The sequence below is a fragment of the Acartia tonsa genome, chromosome 4 (assembly GCF_053477335.1).
Source record: "Acartia tonsa isolate MP-2025a chromosome 4, ASM5347733v1, whole genome shotgun sequence".
Classification (NCBI taxonomy): domain Eukaryota; kingdom Metazoa; phylum Arthropoda; class Copepoda; order Calanoida; family Acartiidae; genus Acartia; species Acartia tonsa.
Genome location: NC_137263.1, coordinates 40,462,526 through 40,486,560, shown reverse-complemented (window position 1 = coordinate 40,486,560; position 24,035 = coordinate 40,462,526). Strand labels below are relative to the sequence as shown.

The 24,035-nt window shown below is 33.0% G+C and overlaps 2 protein-coding genes across 2 annotated transcripts in view; both read left to right on the top strand.

The window, feature by feature from the left end:
* uzip (beta-pore-forming protein unzipped) overlaps window positions 1-24,035 on the top strand; it is a 265,056-nt gene that overhangs the window by 109,027 nt on the left and 131,994 nt on the right. The window lies entirely within an intron of this gene.
* On the top strand, window positions 1,521-22,840 carry LOC145317198 (glycoprotein-N-acetylgalactosamine 3-beta-galactosyltransferase 1-like). Its single transcript, XM_080158161.1, has 10 exons — window positions 1,521-1,657; window positions 3,799-3,875; window positions 4,778-4,871; window positions 5,510-5,570; window positions 6,593-6,656; window positions 7,353-7,584; window positions 7,776-7,932; window positions 16,310-16,376; window positions 16,844-17,185; window positions 21,388-22,840. The coding sequence occupies exons 2-10, from the start codon at window positions 3,845-3,847 to the stop codon at window positions 21,444-21,446; spliced, it is 1,107 nt and encodes a 368-aa protein (XP_080014287.1). The 5' UTR covers window positions 1,521-1,657; window positions 3,799-3,844; the 3' UTR covers window positions 21,447-22,840.

Below are 24,035 nucleotides of genomic sequence, written 5' to 3'. Positions count from 1 at the left end.
TTGTCTATTTTATGCATCTTATGAACATAAAAGTTCTTGTGAAAGTTATTACATGGAAAGTTATGTTAAGGAAAAAGTTTATGTAACCACGAAATAAATCCATTGCCTGCTAAATTATTACAATAGGGAAACTATTATAAATTAAAAATCAACTTTGTACTTTATTTTGCATGTAAGGAATTTATATTATGTATAAAATTAATTTGAATCTTTTAATGTTTTTGTTTATTATTTTATTAATTTACTTTATTATTCCCTCTCTACAACAATTATGAGGGACTAATACAAATTTGATACAAATTTGATTCCTAAAAGGTAATTTTTTATCCATACACATCGAGCACACTTACACGATGATATAATAATGATCATATTTATTTCGGAATTTTAAAGGAATACAGTATTGCAAATCTTTAAATAGCCCACTGGCTTTTGTAGAGGCAGACTAAACGGAGTTATTCTCGGTTTAATAAGCATCTAGGGTAGTTATATGAACATGTTTATTGGTATGTTGTATTGTTGGTTCCCTCCAAAGTCCAAAGCAAATTCAAATATTTTGTCTTGTTTCAAATGCATTTAGGCATAAATAGACAAAATCTGCTATTAATTAAGCATTTTAATTAGGACGGGAGGCCGTTAGCTTCTTTTTTTAATTTAAATTCATATTTGCATATTTTGAAAATTCAGGAAATCAAAGCGAATTGTTCCCTTGTTAAATTAATGGTGTCATTACAATTGTGCAAAGCTGAAGATACCTAGCATATTTAACAAAAAATATTTATCAACTTATTACGATAATTAGACTTTAACACTTTTTATGAGTATAAAATATGTGTACCAAAAAATATGCTGATTAGTTTTCTTAAAAAATATACTTTGAAATGCTGAATTAAAAAGTTAAATTTGTAGTATTTTATAAACACTGACATTAACAATCAATTGATCTATTTTGTATGCATGCACACATACAAATATTAAGCTGTCCAATCAAAACTACAAAAAAATATTTTTGAAATAGTATAAATGTATACCTAGTTAAAATTGTGAACAACTTGAACAGTCTGCAATATTTTTGTGGAAAGTTATAATACTACTAAATAAATAAGTTTTAGCAGGATCGATTTTTATTAGTTAAATCATCAAAGAATTTATTTATTAAATTTTGAAAAAATCTATCTGAAGACAACAAATTTAAGGCTATTGTAAGCAATGCATTTGTGTATGTATGTACGTGTTGCTTTAGCTAAACAGTAGCTGCCCTACTAAATATCATATATCATTTATGGGATCAAAAATAAAGAAAACAGAATAAATATTATACATGCAAAGTTTTATTTTAGTTTACCACCCCCAAAAATACATTAGTTAGATCACTGATTTGTTGTAAAATGTTTCTACTTTTATTATTTATGTGATTTAGATGAATGGAAATTAAATGATACACACATTTCCCTATTTATTATGGAACACTATTAAAGCTATGCTGTCAAGTTTGAGCACCATATGATAATAGGCTGGACGCTTTGTTTCAGATATATTTGTATTGTACTAGACTGAGGACATGTCAATTAGATGACACACAGTGAGGCAATATTATATATGTATTAACATGGACAAGTTACAACAACAACAGACGTCAACAACAAATATTTCTCAGGTTAGTAAAAAATAATTTTGAAAACACTGCATTCAGTGTTTCTCAGCAAAATATCATTACAGTAGAAAAGTTGAATGAACTATATCTCTAAATAACTTGAAATTTGTTTTACAATACTTGTTTTGTTAACTTATAGGGTAGTGCGGGGTTAATGCGGTCATCGGGTCAATTCCGGTCAAACGACCAACTTTTTTAAAACCGTTTTTTAACGGTGTTCTAAACGTTTGAGAGAGATCTTCAGAAAAGCAAAGTTGTAGTTTATTGCCTATACTTTCATTTCTTACTTCAGCAAATTTTTGTCAGATCACTCCTTCTATGATTTTTTTGCCCACAAAAAGTTGCAAAAAATTTGCAAAAAAAATTTTCAAAATAGGCCATGTTCAATCTAAAATTGTGAAAAAATGGTAAGTCCTATCGACCCCCGGGTTTTTGTAAAATGAAAGATATGGCATTCATTTATCGTTTGCAATTGGAGGCGTTGTTCTAACTTGATTTTTTCATAATTTTTTTTTCGTCTAAAAAAAATGGTCTATTCCGGTCACTTTTTTTTTACTTTTTTTTATTACTGTATTTATAAATGTATAATACCCTAATTTTTTTTTAGGTGATCTGGAAGCATGAACAACCCAAATGCATGACCTAAGCTTTAATCATTGCCTTGCCTGTTGTGTGATGTACATTACTAGTCATTTTACTGCTTGTATTATGTCATGTTTTGTTGCCTAAGCTTTTCAATTTGTAAAGACATTAAAAATTTTTCAGACACATTTTTATAGTAATGGGAAGAGTATATCACCCAAAGGAACGCCTTAAATATTTGCCTGAAGATGTATCAGCTGCATTGGCTCATGTAAGAAGGGGTATGTCTATTAGAAAGACCGCTAGAAGATTTAAAATTCCATATGAAACCCTTGCATCTTTTTCGTATAAGAGGGTGTTCGCGATTTTTGCGCGGTTTGGATTTTTTATGTCAAATCGGCTAGGATTAAGCTAGAAAGGTGTTTAAGGTGTCTATAGAAAGCTCTTTGCATGTCCTAACAAAAACTCCCCAGGATATGGGTTCTATCTCCAAGATTTAGAGTACATTTTCAAGATTTTGTAATTTCAAAATTCCTGTTGCATAAAATGTGTTGAAATATTAGAGTTAGACCCCATATCATTTGGAGTTAATTGTCAGGCATGTAATTCTGCATCTTTAGACACCTTAACCACCCTTGTAGGTCAATCCTAGCCAATTTGAGACAAGAAAAAATGTATCAAAAACTGCTGTCAAAACTGGCAGGATTTTTAAAGTTAAAAATTTTTTGGGAAAAAATCACTTTTTTCAAGAAATTCCAAGACCTGCGAATCAGAAATTGCCTCTAATTTATGTATAAAGCTTAAAAAAACCTAATCATATAATAAAAAGTATGATTTTTTTTTAAAAGTTAGCATGAAAAAAATTGATGGGTTTTTTTGCGATTTTACCGACTTTTTTATAATGGGGAAAATGTGGTCAAAAAATTGTCTGATCTGCATGCGACTAGTACTGTTAGAAAGCTAATGACCTCAGCTTTCTACTCATAGTTTAAAATGTTAAAAAAAAATATTTTAAGGGGGTGTTCCATCCCCCCAAAGTCAACTGACCGAAATAGCCCCACCGGTGGGGTTATTCCGGTATAGGCCAACCGCCGCCCTTTAAACCGATTTTTGACCGACTTCTAGTTGCGAGATCTTAATGGGACCAAGACAGGCTTCTTCGTTATTGCCATATCGTTCATTTGCACTCTTAAAAACCGGAAAAAGTTTTTGGGAAGTATGTTTTTTTTAAGTTGAAGCAAAAAATTGACCGGAATTACCCCGCACTACCCTATCTGTTTTTAAAAATCATATAAAAAATAGTTTTTTTTATGATTTTATATCTTAATTCCTTATGATTTGTCTGATTATCAAAAATAAATTCAAAATGTCGTCCATCAAATGCTTTTCTTAGATCTAAAGATCATTTATAAAGATTATTTCTTAAAAAAACACCAACTTATGAAAATTAATGTTAATAAACATATATCGGAATTTAAAAAGTTTTCTATCTCAAACTTTAAAGTAAAAAAAACCATTTTTTTTTGTTAATTAAATGTTAAAATAATGTATATTTATTTTAGATGAATGTGTAAATGAAATATGATGGGTTGTTATCCCAGATAGATAATGTCCTACACACCACTTAATAATAGAAACGGTTAGTAATTTCATTAATCATATGATGGATGATTAGATCTAAATGTTCCCCTTTGTTTGTTCATTTTTTATGTTAGTTTACGTTGGGTAATATTGGGTACTGGGTAGCCCCTAATTTGTATGGCTACCCGCAGGGTTTAGTCATTATAAATAAACTAGGTACCCTTCTAATTGTCAATTTATTTTAAAAATTAAGGGGATTGGACTCTCAGTGCTTAAAAGGCACTATGAGGGAAATCACTGGGAATTCTTTCTTGCTTCTAGGGCTTTTGGCAGCTTCTTCACAAAATATCTAAGTGTGATCAAAACGTGTCTGACAAAAGGACATTTATAATTATAAACAAGCTTCTGTGATTGTATTAGAACGCATTTATGTAACATGATTCCTAATCTGATTATTATTGTATGCAACATGATCTAATTTTTATCTCTAGTTGTGAGTAACCATATCTTTTTCTACTCGTTATGTCATTTCGATAATTTTTGCAAAGCATATTTACATTTAGTATCATTTCTTCTGTCTACCATATTAACGAAACATTTTAAGCCATTGCTTACTTTGTAAATAGTAGAATAAAATATGCCAAAGGCTGGGCCTCTATAAAATTTTCAAAAGCGTAGCGTTTCTACATTTAGACGTCTGTACCGGATAGCTCTTATCGTTACTTTAGGTATGTTAGATTTGTCCTATCGATTTAAAACTTGGCATGATGATTCCTAAAATAGTCCAGTACAATTTAGAAATAGTAACAAACTCTATAATCAATATCAGAACATGGTGGTCTTTGGCTTCTACAAAGACAATAGCCTACAAGTTAAAACTTATTTGTGTATTAAAATTCGCAATTCATATTTAGATTTTAAAATTTTTGCCAATAAAAAATGATTTTTGTTTATTTCTAGTTTTTCCACGACAAATATGTGTGACTCTATCTGTTGGAGTTATTCTTGGGTTTTCAGTATCTCTCATGATACTCAATGCTTCCTCCCTTTCCAGGTAATCATTTACTAAATTAGCAAGCTAAATTTATTAGTGTACTTAAATCAAATATTATTACTTGGATGTTACACCAGATTTTCATGTTCACTAATAAAGTGAAACTCATAGTGGGCTAAAATACCGATACCCCCCATCTACCTTTTTACCCCATCCCCCTCTTACTGTATGAACGAACTGATCAATAAATTAGATCCATCTTAGCAACCTAAATTTACAACAAAAAAATCTCTGTCATATTATCCACGTATATTCCATATTCATTATCAAGTAAGATCTTGGAAAATAATGAGAAATGAGGGAGGTTTGATAAATTTTAGTTTAAAGCAATTTTATTTGGTCTTTTTCTCTCTTAGTAAGTTTTAAAATGAAAGTATAAAATTAGACCAGTTAGAATCATTTCAGACAAACTTTTTTTTTCAAAGAAATCCCCTAATACAAACTCTGTGTCACCCCCCTTCCTCCCTTATAGGAAATTGACGTTCATGAACTTCTTAATTAAAGCGCCAATTCTTAAAACTAAAGATATTTTATTAAAAGATTATAGCAACTTTCATGCAAGGGAAAGAATATTTTTCAGGTGAAAATGATATTTCTCTTTGTGTTGTTTTCAAAGCGTACAATTTTTTAATTTTTAGGCAAGAAATGTTTCTTGGACCTCCTCCTATGCGTTATTCAGCTGATATTCATAGTCATCAGGTTAGTTTTTTTTGTTTACTAGTGACTGGTGGCTCCTAGACAAGGCTGAGGAAAAATAGCCGACCTTCTCTACTTTCAATTTAGTTTTAAAAGAAAAATTGAAATTTTTTTTTGTGGGGGTTGGGGACATTTTTTCTCTAGGGCCTGGGTGATTTCTTTTGGGAGGGAGGTCGTATTCTCCACCAAAATATTTATGAACCACCCCAAACCTATGAGAAGCTAAGGAGAATCATATCGGTTCAGCGGTTAGCAAGATCCTTCGCTACACCAGAAAGACATGCAGACACACACATAAACATACTGTTACATTTATGTAAAGATAGCCATTTCCTGTTTCAAAAATTAATATCACGTGTATAGATTTTTGGATTGTCCTTTTTAGCTTTTTTTCTAGAACGAATCGCTTTTATAATTGTAAAGAAGGCGTATCAACTTTTTCACTTTTTATTTAAGATAGCTAGCCGGTTCTTTTAGTAAGTAGTAGATGTAAAATTTTTCATAGAATTCAGATATGCAATCGTTTTTTTTGTAGACCTCTTATTTTTTAAGTAATTTAAGTTTTTTTTAAAAAAATAATTAAGTCGGTTTTAAGGTACTAAAACGCAACAAAATAAAAGAAGAAAATGGCCAATATGAACAAAAATAGTAAGATCTTTAATTTGACACCTTACTTTTAAAATTCTATTGAGTAATTATTGAAGAAATCAATTTTTTTAACCTCGGTTTAATCAAAACTTTGAAGTAAAATATAATCTCCCACAGGCATAAAAATAAGAGGTCTACAAAAAAAACCGATTGCATATCTGAATTCTATGAAAAATTTTACATCTACTACTTACTAAAAGAACCGGCTAGCTATCTAAAATAAAAAGTGAAAAAGTTGATACACCTTCTTTATCACAAAAGAGTTGTCCTATCGAATAAAACTTTTCTCTATAAACTAAAAAACTATCTTTATCTATAAGTTTATAAAATTACAAAAATAACTTTTTAATTTTCTTTTTAAATGCTTTTCTTTTTAGGAGTTGGATAACCTTCCTATTGAAACTAAAGAAGTTATTCTTGGTTCACATGCACATGAAGAAGGTAAAGAGTTGGAGAATGTTTGCTTTGGTTATTTGTTTCTTTTAATAGGACTGTCCGTCTGCAACAAATACCAATTTTAGGCATATTTTATATTTGAAGCAACGCGATCGAAATATTGGGGCGGTAAAACCCAATTATTGGAGGTCAATTTATTTTAGGGATTCGATCGCGATAATTTCAATATAAAATATGCATAAAATTGAACAGTTTCAGGTTAGATTTTCAAAAATTAAGATTTATTTTTGTTGCAGACAGTCCTTTTAAAATTTTTTTTATTTAATCTTTAGTTTTCTTCAACAATTACTTTATAGTATGGGGTAACCAGTTGGCAATTTTCTGCAGATAAGTCCAGGGACAGATGGAACAATTTACTAATTGCAACCATAAGAAGTTCCATTGATTAAGGGGGGATTAAAATAGGTCGCTTTAATACAAGTATAAGGTATAACTAACAAGTGAAATAAATCTAAAATAATATTTGGGGGGCAAATGGAGAGGTCGTTAATTTTACGATGTGTACGACAGCTGAAAAACACGTATAGGTTTCGTGATTTTTTTCGAAATAATTTCGTTATTGGTATAAGCTGGCTTTAATATTTAACCCAGGGTTAGGTAAACTTTAAATATGAAAAAGGACTTGATGTTTTAAAAAAAGTGTAGGTATTGAAAATAAAATGAAATGAAAACCTATTTCAGAAACAGATTCAGTTGCGCACGAGCTTGCGCAGAATGTGCGAGTACTGTGCTGGATCATGACGGGCCCGCAGAACCATGACTCCAGGGCCAAGCATGTGAAGGCCACCTGGGGAAGGCGCTGCTCCAGACTGGTGTTCATGAGCTCCAAGGCAGATCCAAACCTGCCGGCTGTTGAGCTTAATGTACAGGAGGGAAGAGAAAATCTTTGGGCAAAGACTAAAGAAGCATTTAAGTAAGTGTGATACTATTTCTCTTTAGATATTTTAGTAGGTATTTTGTTCCACATAAGAATGTAAATGAAAGTTGAACAACTGCCATTTGATCTAAAAAGTAAACTTATAAAGTACCTAATAAAAGGAGCTGATTCTTATTTTTTATCCAATGTATCTCTACAACGACTACAATTATAAGTATGATATTAAGGTATGTGTACGCGCACTACATGGACGAGGCAGACTGGTTCCTGAAGGCGGATGATGACACATATGTTGTGATGGAAAATCTGAGATACATGCTGCAACCTTATAATTCTAGTCAACCCATTTACTTTGGATGCAAGTTTAAGCCTTATGTTAAACAGGTCAGATTTATGGCGACAAAATTTTTCAATAAGCCATGTAAAATATTTATAATTTATACTGACCAACAGTTCACTTAAAAGGCGATGTTTGAATATTTTTCAAAGCTGAGGGCGGTGCTTTAGAGGACCCCTAACCCGATCGGTGATACCCTTGATCCAAATTAACCTAACCTAACCTGACACTAATACTCAAACTACAAAACAAAAAATACACCCAGTCTCTCTTTCCTTATTTTCAATTAAATTTTTTTTAAAGAGAAGGGATCTGTTTACTCTTAAAGAAACCTCGATTCTTATTTGTTTTGCATATCTATGTAAGGGTTGTAATAGGTAGCATTGTCGTATCATCATAAGCATAATAAAATTTTTAAATAAATAATAAATCAAAGGGGGGGGGGGGGAGTTCTGACACATTTGCGTAAACCTGGTATATAGGCTTTATCTTTGGACTGAGAGGATAGGTTATTAGGGATAAAAGTCCTCCAGGTTCCGGAGCCCCAGGCCTTCAGGTGGTCTCTGTACAGGTAAAAATGAAAAAAATTTTTTTTTGAAGAGTTAGAGATCAGCTTATGAAACAAAATATGCATGTTTTTTCTTCAAATATGTAAATAACAAATATGTGAATTTTACCTGTAGTGTACAGAGACCACCTGGAGGCCTATCCAAAAAATCTTAAAACTAGGGAAAATTCATCACATAAGAATGATTTTATCCCTAATAACCTATCCTCTCAGTCCAAAGATAAAGCCTATATACCAGGTTTACGCAAACGTGTCAGAACTCCCCCCCCCCCCCCCCTTAGACTGACATTAAATATTCTCAGTTCAGTTTATAAAGTAACACTTTTGATTAAAACTATACCTAATATAATATAAACTAAACACTAAGGGGGGGGGGGGGCGTAATGGCATAAGCTCTTAAACCGTGAGCAAAATGGTCTAAATATTGAGCTAGACCCTTCAAACTTGGTATATAAGCCTAGTCCTATAGGTATTACATCTAAATGGCAAAAAAATCCAAAAATTTTTATTTTTAGGTTAGGTTAGGTAAGAAAAACCCTGCGGAAATTGGGTTTTTAGGCTTTTTTTGGTCTATTTTGATGTGGAAACTTGCCTTAAATTGTTTTTTCTTAGGGTTTTAACTTAAATACACTGTATCTATTCATATGGACATTATTTAAGATGATTCAGCAAGTCGGGGACCGACCCCAGGGGGCTAGGTGGGTGGCCCGCAGGGGTTAAGTTCATTTTTCCCAATATATTTGTTGTGATACATCAAATTATAGGCTTTTTAGGTCAAGGAACTTAAATTCAGAGCTAAAATAAGCATTGGACTAATCTGAAGCTAGCCCCAGCGGGCTAGGTTGATGGCCCGCAGGGGTAAAGTGCATTTTTTCTAATATATATCTTGTTATAAATCAAACTATAGGTTTTTTAGGTCAAGAAACTCAAATTTTGAGCGAAAATTAGCATTAGACTGACCTGAAGCTAACCCCCCCGGGCTAGGTTGGTTTTCTGCAGGGCTTAAGAGCATTTACCTAACCTAACCTAGAAACTTACTTATATTTTTACAGGTTTCTTTCTTGAATAAACTGTGTCTATTAATGAAGACTTTATTTAAGATGATCCAGCAAGTCGGGGACCGACCCCAGCGGGCTAGGTGTGTGGCCCGCAGGGGTTAAGTGCATTTTCCCCAATATATATGATGTGATACATCAAATGATATGTTTTTTAGGTCAAAGAACTCAAATTCAGAGCTAAAATAAGCAATAGAATAATCTGAAGCTAACCCCAGCGGGCTAGCTGGGTTGCCCACAGGGCTTAAGTGCATTTTACCTAAGCCAACCTAGAAACTTACATTTATTATTTTTTTTAGGTTTTTTTTCTAGAATAAACTGTCCATTCATGAGGACCTTATGGATAAACTGTGTCTATTAATGAAGACTTTATTTAAGATTATCCAGCAAGTCGGGGACCGACCCCAGCGGGCTAGGTGGGTGGCCCGCAGGGGTTAAGTGCATTTTCCCCAATATACAGGGCGACCACTGCATACTATATATACTATTTATACTATATAGGATGAATTTAGATACTATATCATACTATATGACCAAAATTTACTATATATACTATATATTATTACCTTTACTTGACCAAAATTTACTATATATACTATATAATATTACATTTATATAACAAAAAACGAATATTGTCAGTTTTGTGACTACGCCTCTTAAGGAGTTTTTTGTCTTATTTTCATAGTAGGTTTTCTCCTATTTCTAGCCCCTGCGGGGGGCTCAAAAGATACTGTGATATGACAAAAATGCATAAAGCTCTACAGTAAGAAAGATATGAAGAAAATCCTTTAAAATATATTTTTGTTTGTGATAATGATTTAAATATCAGTTATTTTTAATAGAATTAACTTAAGGGTGATGGGGAAGTTTTGCCACTTTCGCTTACTCCGTGATTATTAGGCTAGGTATTAATGTGAGACTATAGGTTATTTGGGATAAAAGTTTACTTTTAGGTAGTAGTTCACTTATATTTATTTTTTTTTTTGATAAGTCTCCAGGTTCAGGTGCTGCAGGCTAAAAGGTGGTTTCTGGACAGGTAAAAAATTGTAAAATTTAGAGATCAACTGTTATCTTATTAAACAAAATGTGCATTATTTAGGATGTTATTAACATATCTGAAGAAAAAAATTTAAATTGGCCTCAAAGTTCTGGTCCTGCAGGCAACCAGGTCCACTCTGGACAGGGAAATATTCAATTTTTTTGTTTGAAGAGTTAGTGGTGAACCTATAAAACAGAACATGCATTATTTTGGATGTTATTGATATATCTGGAAAAAAGTTGAAAGTTAGCCCCCAGGGTCAAGCCCTGCAGGCCTCCAGGTCCACTCTAGAGAGGTAAAAATAAAATTTCTTATTTTAAGAGTTAGAGGTCTATTTTATTCATATAACAGAATATGCATTTTTTTGGATAATATCAACATATCGGGATCCAAGTTCAGGTTCACTCAGGACAGGTAAAACTTATAAAACAGAATATGTATTTTTTTGATCTTATTAACATATCTGAAGAAAATATATAAATCGGCCTCCAAGTTCAGGTCCTGCAAGCCTTCAGGTTCACTCTGAACAGGTAAATAATCAAATTTCTTATACGGAGAGTTAGAGGTCTATTTATATAACAGAATATGCATTTATTGGAACAATATTAACATATCGGGATCCAAGTTCAGGTTCACTCAGGACATGTAAAAGATTCGAATTTCTTATTTAAAGAGTTCAAGTTCAGGCCTGCAGGTGTTCTCTGGACAGAGTCTACATGGAGGCCTGCTGCACCTAGACCTGGAGGTCAATTTTTTTTTCTTCAGATATGTAAATAACATCTAAAAAGATGCTTAAGGTGTAACTAACCTCTAACTCTATAAATAAGAAATTTTTATTTTACATGTCTAGAGTCCACCTGGTGGTTGATTGTCATTTTTTCTTTAAACATATAAATAGCATCTATAAAGATGCTTATATTGTTTGATAAACTAACCTCTAACTCCTTAAATATAAATTTTTTGTTTTATTTGTGTCTAGAGTCCACCTGGAGGCCTGCAGTACCTAATCCTGAAGGCCAATTTTATTTTTTCCTTTAAAGTTCAAATATATAAATAACATCCAAATATGAGCTCATTTTGTTTAACAAATTTACCATTAATTGTTCTATTAAGGTAAGTTTGATTTTTACCTGTCCAGAGTCTGCAGGTCGATTTAAATTTTTTTCTTCAGTTATGTTAATAACATCCAAAAAGATGCATATTCTTTATTATAGGTTGACTTCTAACTCTTTAAATAAGAAATTTGAATTTTTTACCTCTCCAGAGTGGACCTGGAGGCCTACAGGACCAGAACTTGGAGGCCAATTTTAATTTTTTCTTCGGATATGTTAAAGGGACTGTGAACGTAAATTTTTCTCATCTTAATATCAAATCTTAACATTATCTCATTCATAATATCTCACAGATAGAGCAAAACGCGCTTTTGTTTGCTTAAAAAACGGCTTTTTCCGACGATTTTTATAAGGTACAGGGAAAGGAAGAAATTTTCCGTACTATATAATATGTGTATTAAATTGCTTTTTTTCCCCATTAAAGCTAAAATCAAACTTTTTCACATAGTTCTTGATTTTTCCTAACGGTTAAGCTGACTTTTAACATAATCCTTGCTTTAAACCAATGTATAGTTACTTAGAAATTGATAAAAAAGCAATATTTTTTTATTGAAAACCAAATACAATAACAAAGCTAGAAACAGGTTTTTTTATTAGTATCCAATTAACTTCAGATGGCCTATCTCTCGCTCACCTTTAATTACAAAGGGGGGGGGGGGGGGGGTGCGAAAGTGACACTTTTTGAAACCAAACTATAAGTCAAAGGAACTCAACTAAAAAAAGAGTTACAGGTCTGACATTTTGCATGACAGTTGCTTTATAGGGGTACAATATGGAACTGTGAAGAAACGGCGGCGCAACCGCCAAAGACCGCCGAGAAAAGGCAAAAAAAATTCGGCAGGAAACGGCAGTTTTCGGCGGTTGCGCCGCCGTTTCTTCACAGTTCCATATTGTACCCCTATAAAGCAACTGCCATGCAAAATCTCAGACCTGTAACTCTTTTTTTAGTTGAGTTCCTTTGTTGACTTTTAGTTTTGGTTTCAAAAAGTGTCACTTTCGCCCCCCCCCCCTTTGTAAATAATAAAGACGCAATATTTCTTTATAAACAGTCTGATAAAAGTGTAAACTAATTATCCAAAGTGGGTTATTTATTGTCCAACACAATAAAAAAGGATATTATTATTTTAAATAACCTATGAGATTCAACCCTTTGTAGACAGTGAGGTATTTTTTTGTTAATAATACGAATTTAAAATAGGTCTTTATTACCTAATTACTATGTTATAAAAAAACTAATTGGCAATTTTATATCATAAAATAAATCCTTAACAGTAAGTAAATTGTTTCAACTATATATGACAAGTTAAATATCCCTACAAACATTATAAGAAACAAAAACGTTCAGATTTTCCCTATTTTTTCCGTTTTCCCTCCCAAAATACCATAAAATGAAGTCATTATTCCTGGATATTTTTGTTAATAGGACGTTTTTGGTTGATCAGTGTAGTGAAATGTGCTTAGAAAATGTTAAGATTTGATAATCAGATGAGAAATTTTTACGTTCACACTCCCTTTAATAGTATTCAAAAAGATGCATATTCTGTTTTATAAGTTGGCCTCAACCTCTTTAAATAAAAAAAAATACCTATAACCTGTCCAGAGTGGACCTGGAGGCCTGCAAGACCAGAACTTGGAGGCCTATTTTATTTTTTTCTTCATTTATGTTAATAACATCCAAAAAGATGCATATTTTATTTTATAAGTTGATCTCTTACTCTTCAAACAGAAATTTTAATTTTTTTACTCGTCCAGAAACCCCCTTCAAGATAGCTTGCATGCAGCACCTGAACCTGAGACCTCACCAAAAAAATGATTAAATATATGTGAAATACTAATCAAAAGTAAACTTTTATCCTAAATAACCTATAGTCTCACATTAATACCTAGCCTAATAATCACAGAGTAAGCCCCTTATATGTGTGTGTGTAGCCATAGTTTCTTAGTGTTTGGACCTAAGTAGTCATGGAGTAGGATGAGACACTTTTGTATGCTAGCACCAGGGCCAGCTCAAGGTCCAAGTACAAGTACTTGACCCGCTGTCTCAAGGGACCTACTCTTTATTCCCTAACCCTGGCAGGTGTCCTAAATTAAGTCACCTTAATGAATGACGCTCTTCACAGAGGAGCTTGGTTAAATTTGTACTTATGTGATATTGATATATGTGAAATTGCTTTGATAACAGCTTTGCTTTGAGTTATTATTGAAGATGTTTATACTATGTATTACTAAATAATTCTAAGTCCGATACTATATCATACTATATGAGTTAAAAAAAATATACTATATATACTATATGGATTTTAAAAATATACTATAAAAATACTATATTTTTTTTGTTTTGGAGTGGTCGCCCTGAATATATATGTTGTGATAAATCCAATTATAGGTTTTTTAGATCAAAGAACTCAAATTCAGAGCTGAAATAAGCATTAGACTAATCTGAAGCTAACCACAGCGGGCTAGATAGGTAGCCCACAGGGCTTAAGTGCATTTTACCTAACCTAACCTAGAAACTTACGTTTGATATTTTTTTTTCAAATAAACTGTCCATTCATGAGGACCTTATTTCAGATGATCCAGCGGGCTAGGTGGGTGTCCCTCAGGGGTTAAATGCATTTTTTTTTTAAGTATGTGTTGTCTTACATCCAACTATAGGTTTTTAAGGTCAAGAAACTCAAATTTACAGCTAATAAAAGCATCAGACTAATCTGAAGCTAGCCCCAGCGGGCTAGGTGGGTTGCCTGCAAGTCTTAAGTGCATTTTACCTAACCTAACCTAGAACCATCCTTGTTTTTTTTATGGTTTTTTTCTGGAATAAACTGTGTCTATTTATTAGAACATTATTTAAGATTTAAGACCCCAGCAGGCTAGGTGCGTGGCCCGCAGGGGTTAAGTGCATTATTAGTTGTCATACATAAAATTATAGGTTTTTTTATCCAGAAATTCAAAGGGGTAGTTTCACAAAATGCATTTGAACTTAATTTAGTAAACTGCATATTTTTTCCTGGTAAATTGGTTAAACTACATTTATATGGCATATATTTGAAAGAATTTAAATTTTGATAGTACAATGTTAGCGGTGGAAGAATTTAGTATGCTAATAGGATACAATTTTTTAATTTAATGTATACCACATACCACGAAAAAACTAGCATCAGGTTGCTATTGTTTTTTTTAGCTCCAAATTGACTTAAAAAACCTATAGTTTGATGTATAACAACACATAATTTGGAAAATTTACCCCTGCAGGCCACCCACCTAATCCGCGGGGGTTAGCCTTAGGTCAGTCTAATGCTTAAAATAGCTCTGAATTTGAGTTTCTTGACATAAAAAACCTATAATTTGATGTATGACAACACATACTTTAGAAAAAATGCACTACACCCCTGTGGGCCACCCACCTAGCCCGCTGGGGTCGGTCCCCAACTTGCTGGATTATCTAAAATAATGTCCTCATTAATAGACACAGTTTATTCAAGGAAAAAAACAAAAAAGAATAAGTAAGTTTCTAGGTTAGGTTAGGTAAAATGCACATAAGCCCTGTGGAAAATCTACCTAGCCTGCAGGGGTTAGCTTCAGGTAAGTCTTATGCCAATTTTAGCTCTGAATTTGAGTTTCTTGACCTTAAAAACCTTTATTTTGATATATAACAAGATCTATATTGGAAATAATGCATTTAACCCCTGTGGGCCACCAACCTAGCCCGCTGGGGCTAGTTTCAGATTAGTCTTATGCTAATTCTAGCTCTGAATTTGAGTTAACTGACCTAAAAAAACTTATAATTTGATGTATCGCAACATATATATTGGAAAAAATGCACTTAACCCCTGCGGGCCACCCACCTAGCCAGCTGGGGTCGGTCCCCGACTTGCTGGATCATCTTAAATAAAGTCCTCATTAATAGACACAGTTTATTCAAGAAAAAAACCTGTGAAAATATAAGTAAGTTTCTAGGTTAGGTTAGGTAAATGCTCTTAAGCCCTGCAGAAAACCAACCTAGCTCGGGGGGGGTTAGCTTCAAGTCAGTCTAATGCTAATTTTCGCTCAGAATTTGAGTTTCTTGACCTAAAAAACCTATAGTTTGATATATAACAAGAAATATATTAGAAAAAATGCACTTAACCCCTGCGGGCCACCAACCTAACCCGCTGGGGCTAGCTTCAGATTAGTCTAATGCTTATTTTAGCTCTGAATTTAAGTTCCTTGATCTAAAAAACCTATAATTGGATTTATCACAACAAATATATTGGGAAAAATGAACTTAACCCCTGCGGGCCACCCACCTAGCCCCCTGGGGTCGGTCCCCGACTTGCTGAATCATCTTAAATAATGTCCATATGAATAGATACAGTGTATTTAAGTTAAAACCCTAAGAAAAAACAATTTGAGGCAAGTTTCCACATCAAAATAGACCAAAAAAAGCCTAAAAACCCCATTTCCGCAGGGTTTTTCTTACCTAACCTAACCTAAAAATAAAAAAATTTGGATTTTTTTGCCATTTAGATGTAATACCTATAGGACTAAGCTTATATACCAAGTTTGAAGGGTCTAGCTCAATATTTAGACCATTTTGCTCACGGTTTAAGAGCTTATGTCATTACGCCCCCCCCCCCCCCCCCCCCTTAATAGTTGAAATATTTATTGTTGCAGGGATATATGAGCGGTGGAGCTGGATATGTTCTTTCTAAAGAAGCTGTCAAAAGATTTGTCACAAAAGGTAGAAATAGGATTGAGCTGATCAACATTTCACTGATATTTTTGCTCATTTCATGCCTCCTGCTCAATTCAATTACGTCCAATTTTTTAGATGTTGGTGATTATAGGTAACCATGAAAATAGTGTATGAAATACACAAAATTCATCTGGTTTTTAAAAAGTAAAGACTTTAATTTTTTGTTGGGTTTCAATGTTTGGAAATTGGGGGTATATATATATTTTTTTGGGGTGGGGGACTGGGAAGAATTTTGGGGATGCTTATTTCCTTGTCAGGTTTTGCCATGTTCTTTGTATGAACCTTATAGAGCGAAAAAGGGTTTTTTTTCCAATGACAACTATGTTCAATTTGTCTTTTTAATTAGATTGCATTCAATTTGCCAATTACCTAAGCTCTAAAAACTTTTAGTAAATAATAAGGATAAACCATAGGTAAATTTCTTTATAATATCTGTAATGTAAATATTGTAGGTGTAACAGATAAAAACGGGTTTGTGTGCCGCAAGGACGCCGGTGGGTCGGAGGACGTTGAGATGGGCAAGTGCATGGAGAATCTCGGCGTGGCCGCCGGAGACTCCAGAGACTCGCTGGGCCGCGGCAGGTTCTTCCCCTTCCTCCCCGAGCACCATCTCATGCCAGGACACATGGATGACAACTTCTGGTACAAGAAGTATGTGTTCTATCCTACAGAGCTGGGCATGGGGTGCTGCAGTGATAGTGCCATATCTTTCCATTATGTGTCCGCCAGACAGATGTATGTCATGGAGTATTTGTTATATCATCTTAGACCATACGGTATTGATAGAAAAGTAGGTAAGCATAATTTTTTTTTAATTGAAAGAAAATGTCAAATTCATGAGCAGCACAGCTACTAAAAAATAGGGCACGCCTGTTATTACATTATATTCAGTGATATATTGACAATGCCTGTTAAATACATGTACTAGCTGTACAACCATCCATCTAAATTAAATCAGTTTCTACTGTTGTATCTCATGTTTACTTATTTTTATCAAATTCGTTTTTGGTTTGAAATAAGGGGGGGGGGGGAAGTTCTGCCACTTTCGCGTAAACAGTGTGCAGTGGACTAGGTATTGATTTTAGATTATAGGTTATTTAGGATAAAAGTTTACTTTTGGGTATTAGTTCACGTATATTTAATCATTTTTTGAATAGGTCTCCAGGTTCAGGTGCTGCAGGCTGGAAGGTCGTTTCTGGACAGGTAAAAAAATTAAAAATTTTTTGTTTGAAGAGTTAGAGAGCAACTTATAAAACAAAATATGCTTCTTTTTGAATGTTATTAACATATCTACAGAAAAAATTAAATTCGGCCTCCAGGTTCAGGTGCTGCAGGCCTCCAGGTACACTCTGGACAGGTAAAAATTAAAAAAATTATTTGAAGAGTTAGAGGTACACTTGTTAAACCAAATATGCATCTTTTTGAATGTTATTACCATATTAGAAGAAAAAATGACAATCGGCCTCCAGGTTCAGGTGCTGCAGGCCTCCAGGTACACTCTGGACAGGTAGAAATTAAAATTTTGTATTTGAAGAGTTAGAGGTACACTTATAAAACAAAATATGCATCTTTTTGGATGTTATTACCATATTTGAAGGTAAATTGACAATCGGCCTCCAGGTTTAGGTGCTGCAGGCCTCCAGGTACACTCTGGACAGGTAAAAATTTAAAAAAATTATTTGAAGAGTTAGAGGTACACTTATAAAACCAAATATGCATCTTTTTGAATGTTATTACCATATTAGAAGAAAAAATGACAATCGGCCTCCAGGTTCAGGTGCTGCAGGCCTCCAGGTACACTCTGGACAGGTAAAAATTAAAATTTCTTATTTGAACAGTTAGAGGTACACTTATTTAACCAAATATGCATCTTTATGGATGTTATCATCATATTTGCAGAAAAATTAAAATCGGCCTCCAGGTTCAGGTGCTGCAGGCCTCCAGGTACACTCTGGACAGGTAAAAATTAAAATTTCTTATTTGAAGAGTTTGATGTACACTTATTTAACCAAATATGCATCTTTTTGGATATTATTACCATATTTGAAGAAAAAATGACAATCGGCCTCCAGGTTCAGGTGCTGCAGGCCTCCAGGTACACTCTGGACAGGTAAAAATCAAAATTTCTTATTTGAAGAGTTAGAGGTACACTTATTTAACCAAATATGCATCTTTTTGGATGTTATTACCATATTAGAAGAAAAAATGACAATCGGCCTCCAGGTTCAGGTGCTGCAGGCCTCCAGGTACACTCTGGACAGGTAGAAATTAAAATTTTGTATTTGAAGAGTTAGAGGTACACTTATAAAACAAAATATGCATCTTTTTGGATGTTATTACCATATTTGAAGGTAAATTGACAATCGGCCTCCAGGTTTAGGTGCTGCAGGCCTCCAGGTACACTCTGGACAGGTAAAAATTTAAATTTCTTATTTAAAGAGTTAGAGATACACTTATTAAATCAAATATGCAACTTATTGGATGTTATTACCATATTTGAAGGTAAATTGACAATCGGCCTCCAGGTTCAGGTGCTGCAGGCCTCCAGGTACACTCTGGACAGGCAGTTATAATATTTTTTGATACTTTTTGATTTGGACACCTTACCTGGATCCTGGTGACCACTGGTGACTGCTTGTGGCCGCTGGCAAGGTAAATTCCAATAAAGGTAATATTTGATATTAGAGGAAAGGTTTCTAAATAGAAAATTATTAAAATATAATAATATGACAAAATTTATTAAGTAAGTCTTCTATTTTTGTTCCAGGCAGGCTCTAGGTAGCCTCCAGGAGCCTGCTGGACAGGTTTAAAAAATCAATTTTATAATTTGTTTTATTTAGATGAAAGGTTTGAGTTGTGTTCCAGATAGGGTCAAGGTGGCCTCCAGGAGAAAAATTTATTGTTCACTGGAAATAAGTAAATGACGAAAGTTATGTGAATATTATTTAGGATAACATTGCAAATTTTATGCTCTAATTTTTTATATAAAGTTTCTTTTCTATTTCTACATAGTATACCTTTCTTTTAAATAAAAGATTACACATTTGATTTACCTGTCCAGCAGGCTCTTGGAGGCCGCCTACAGCCTGTCTGGAGCCTTAAATGCTATATTATACTAAATTATTATAATTGAGACATTTTCTTTTTAGAAACCATTCCTATAAATTCAAAAATAACCATTTAGGATTTTTTAACTGGCTACCAATAACCAGCAGTCAACAGGATCCAGGTAAGGTTTCCAAATTAAAAAGTATTAAAAAATATTTTATCTGCCTGTCCAGAGTTGACCTGGAGGCCTCCAGTACCTGAACCTGGAGGCTGATTGTCAATTTATCTTCAAATATGATAATAACATCCAAAAACACGCATATTTGGATTAATAAGTGTACCTCTAACTCTTCAAATAAGAAATTTTAATTTTTACCTGTCCAGAGTGTACCTGGAGGCATGCAGCACCTGAAACTAAAGTCCAATTTGAATTTTTTCTCTAAATATGATAATAACATCCAAAAAGAAGCATATTTGGTTTTATAAGTGTACCTGTAACCCTTTAAATAATTTTTTTTAATTTTTACCTGTCTAGAATGGATCTGGAGGCCTGCAGCACCTGTACCTGGAGGCCGAATATCAATTTACCTTCAAATATGATAATAACATCCAAAAATACGCATATTTGGTTTAATAAGTTTACCTCTAACTCTTTAAATAATTTTTTTAAAATTTTTACCTGTCCAGAATGTACCTGGAGGCCTGCAGCACCTGAACCTGGAGGCCGATTGTCAATTTACCTTCAAATATGGTAATAACATCCAAAAAAGATGCATATTTTGTTTTATAAGTGTACCTCTAACTCTTTAAATAAGAAATTTTGATTTTTACCTGTCCAGAGTGTACCTGGAGGCCTGCAGCACCTGAACCTGGAGGCCGATTGTCATTTTTTCTTCAAATATGGTGATAACATCCAAAAAGATGCATATTTGGTTAAATAAGTGTACATCAAACTCTTCAAATAAGAAATTTTAATTTTTACCTGTCCAGAGTGTACCTGGAGGCCTGCAGCACCTGAACCTGGAGGCCGATTTTAATTTTTCTGCAAATATGATGATAACATCCATAAAGATGCATATTTGGTTAAATAAGTGTACCTCTAACTCTTCAAATAAGAAAACTTAATTTTTACCTGTCCAGAGTGTACCTGGAGGCCTGCAGCACCTGAACCTGGAGGCCGATTGTCATTTTTTCTTCTAATATGGTAATAACATTCAAAAAGATGCATATTTGGTTTAATAAGTGTACCTCTAACTCTTCAAATAATTTTTTTTAATTTTTACCTGTCCAGAGTGTACCTGGAGGCCTGCAGCACCTGAACCTGGAGGCCGATTTTAATTTTTTCTGCAGATATGTTAATAACATTCAAAAAGAAGCATATTTTGTTTTATAAGTTGCTCTCTAACTCTTCAAACAAAAATTTTTTAATTTTTTTACCTGTCCAGAAACGACCTTCCAGCCTGCAGCACCTGAACCTGGAGACCTATTCAAAAAATGATTAAATATACGTGAACTAATACCCAAAAGTAAACTTTTATCCTAAATAACCTATAATCTAAAATCAATACCTAGTCCACTGCACACTGTTTACGCGAAAGTGGCAGAACTTCCCCCCCCCCTTGTCTTTTTTTAAATAGTTAAAGTGCACCATTAAAAATTGTATTTACATTCAAAGTTTGGATCATGCAAAGAAAACGAAGTAGCAGGTTTAGTCGTATTTTCACAGTAGCTTTTGATAGGTTATTTTAGGTTAGGTAAATATTGAGGATTGCCCCGCAGGGTTAGGAAATTTGACCCGCAGAGTTAGAGCCCCCTGCAGCAGGTGCTAGAAATAGGAGAAAAGTTAATGTGAAAATACGACGAAACCTGCTACTTCGTTTTCTTTCCATGATCCCAAACTTTTTGAAAATGTATTACCTATTCATCTAAAATCAATTTTTCATTTCAGAACCGACTAAGAAGATAGAAACTAAGGAAGACGATAATTCTAAATCTACAAAAACATAATTTGACATTAAATGTATTTCATCAAAGTAAATAATCTTCAACATTATATCATAGAATATTAAAGTTTTTGTGTAGCATAAGTGCAGATTAATATTCATTTAACATATCCAATTATTACTTAGGAATATGTGTTATAATTTTGTAGAAACATTTGTTGTCTTTATAGAACTTAAGCATTTGTGCTTTATAATTTTTAATCATTTAAATCAAGACTATTTGTAATTCTCATTAATTACCTACTTAATTACAAACTGCCTTTATTTTATCTTAAAATTAAACTATAGAGCTTTTATTACCATTAGGTATTTTATTAAATTAAGAAAACAAGTATGATTTTTAATCATTTTTAATACATGTTGTAAGTGACTATAACATTCCTTGAATGCAGAAAGGGACAGTATTTTCGTGGATAAATTTTTCCTCTAATGTTCATTAAAAGCTAGTAAAGACAGAATTTTGCGAAAATAGGTAAAATATTAGTTTGGCTTCCATGTTCCTATCTCTTTTGCATTCCAAGATAAGAAATAAAATGCCAAAAATTAATGCAGCTATATAGATTTTCTAAAAAGCTTTTTGCTAAAATAGATCTATTATAAAAATGTAATTTGAGTAACAGGAAGAGTTGAATTAAAGTTAAATTAATCATCTCCCTAATATTATCAAGCTAATCATAGTTTATTTTCAATATTGAATTGTGGGAATGATTTATTTATCTTTTATTTACTAGTTCCCGAATAGATATATTATTACTTGAATCTTACACCAGATGTTTATGCTCTCTTATAAAGTGAAACTTGCAGCGGGCTAAATTAACGATCTCCCTCTTTCACCCCGTTTACCCTATCACATCGCCTCATACTGATGAACGAAGTGACCTATGAACGATTTCCATGTCAGCAAGCAAAATTGACGAAAATTTTCCCCCTGTAATAAAATCCATGTATATTCTACATCCATTAGTCCCTGTTATAATAGTTTTACTAAAAAAATAAAAGAAATAATGCCAAACGAAATCATCTAGAATTTTGAATACTTTTTACACTTTTTGGTTAGGTATTGTGATATGTACATAGCAGTAGTATTTTATTTTATTTGTCCTATTGTTAAATAATTTCCTTTGCATAAACATATCATTGTTAAGTTTCGTAAAACACAACTTTAATAGGTTCTCAAATGTATTAATCTTTTTATTTTGTATACGTAGTTTTGATTTATTTCTGTGATAATTTTCATAAAATACTCTTTTTTGGGGGTATAGTCCTTTTCGTGGCAACACACCTTAAGGGGCGATTCTTCTTATTTTTCATAGTAGCTTTTCTCCTATTTCTAGCACCTGCGGGGCCAATTGCCTAACCCTTTGGGGTAATCACCTAACCCAATATAACCTAACCTAACCTAAAATAACCCATAAAAAAGCCATTCTAAAAATACAACGAATCGCGCCTTAAGGGGCCTGGCGTTGCCACGAAAGGGACTATTTCCTTTTTTTATGTACTAAGTGTTTGACTTAGCAATACTTAGAATTTCATTTAAGAGCATTATTAGTATTAATCCTTTTATTTAAACTTAATGGACCACAAAACAAAAATGGTTTTATTACTACAAATAGTTTGATGTGGTTTACTATCATTTAAAGGGATTTGTTTTATATTCTCTGTATTTTATCTAACTCTTTTAGATTCACATTTGTTTTGTAATTTTAGTCTTCCCAATACTTCAATTTTGTACCATTTTAACCAGGAACGGGATCATTGCTCCAAAGAAAAGGAATTTTGCCTTCAGCTTTTCCACAAGTCAAAAAAAGTTACATTAATACTACTATTGATTTTATTATTATTAATTATAGCATACATTTATATATTAAAAGAATATACCTAGCCAGTTCAAGTTAATGTCGTTTTTCAATGGAGGAAAAGTTCAAAGACAATTTTTTTTTCTGCTGCTATATCTCTGTCAATGATTTAAACAAGAATAAACAATATACATAAGTAGCGCAATTCAAGGACCAGAATCAAAGCATTTAGAAAAGTTGTCAATGAAAAGTTTTTTTTGTGTCCAATTTATGTTAGGTTGGGTTAAGAAAGGGCTAAGAGAGCCCCACAAGGCTAGTTGTCTGTATGAAGTATATTAATTAAAAATAAAGGGTTATTTAATTACGTGGTTTATCAATAGATACGACTGGAAGCACCAATTGAAAAAAATGGATAAACTGAGTTTAAAAGCGAACAGCCGCGTTACTTAAAAAAAAATAGGACAAAAATATTTTCCACAAGAGGGGGGAAGTTTTGACACATTTGCGTAAACAGTGAGTATAGGCTTTATCTTTGGACTGAGAAGATAGGTTATAAAAGAAAAAATCATTCTTATATGAATAATTTTCCCATTTTTAAGATTTTTTGGATAGGCCTTAAGGTTCAGGAGCTGCAGGCCTCCAGATTCAAGTGCTGTAGGCCTCCAGGTGGTCTCTGGACAGGTAAAAATAAAAATAACTTTTTTAAAAAGAGATGTAGGTCAACTTATTAAACAAAAAAGCATCTTTTTTGTTTAAATACATATGTAAATAACATTTAAAAATATGCATATTTTGTT

Coding starts and splice junctions, on each gene's coding strand:
- LOC145317198 (XM_080158161.1), top strand. CDS start 3,845: ATGTCCTACACACCACTTAATAATAGAAACG. Junction 3,876..4,777: donor ACCACTTAATAATAGAAACG/GTTAGTAATTTC, acceptor GTTTATTTCTAG/TTTTTCCACGACAAATATGT. Junction 4,872..5,509: donor AATGCTTCCTCCCTTTCCAG/GTAATCATTTAC, acceptor TTTAATTTTTAG/GCAAGAAATGTTTCTTGGAC.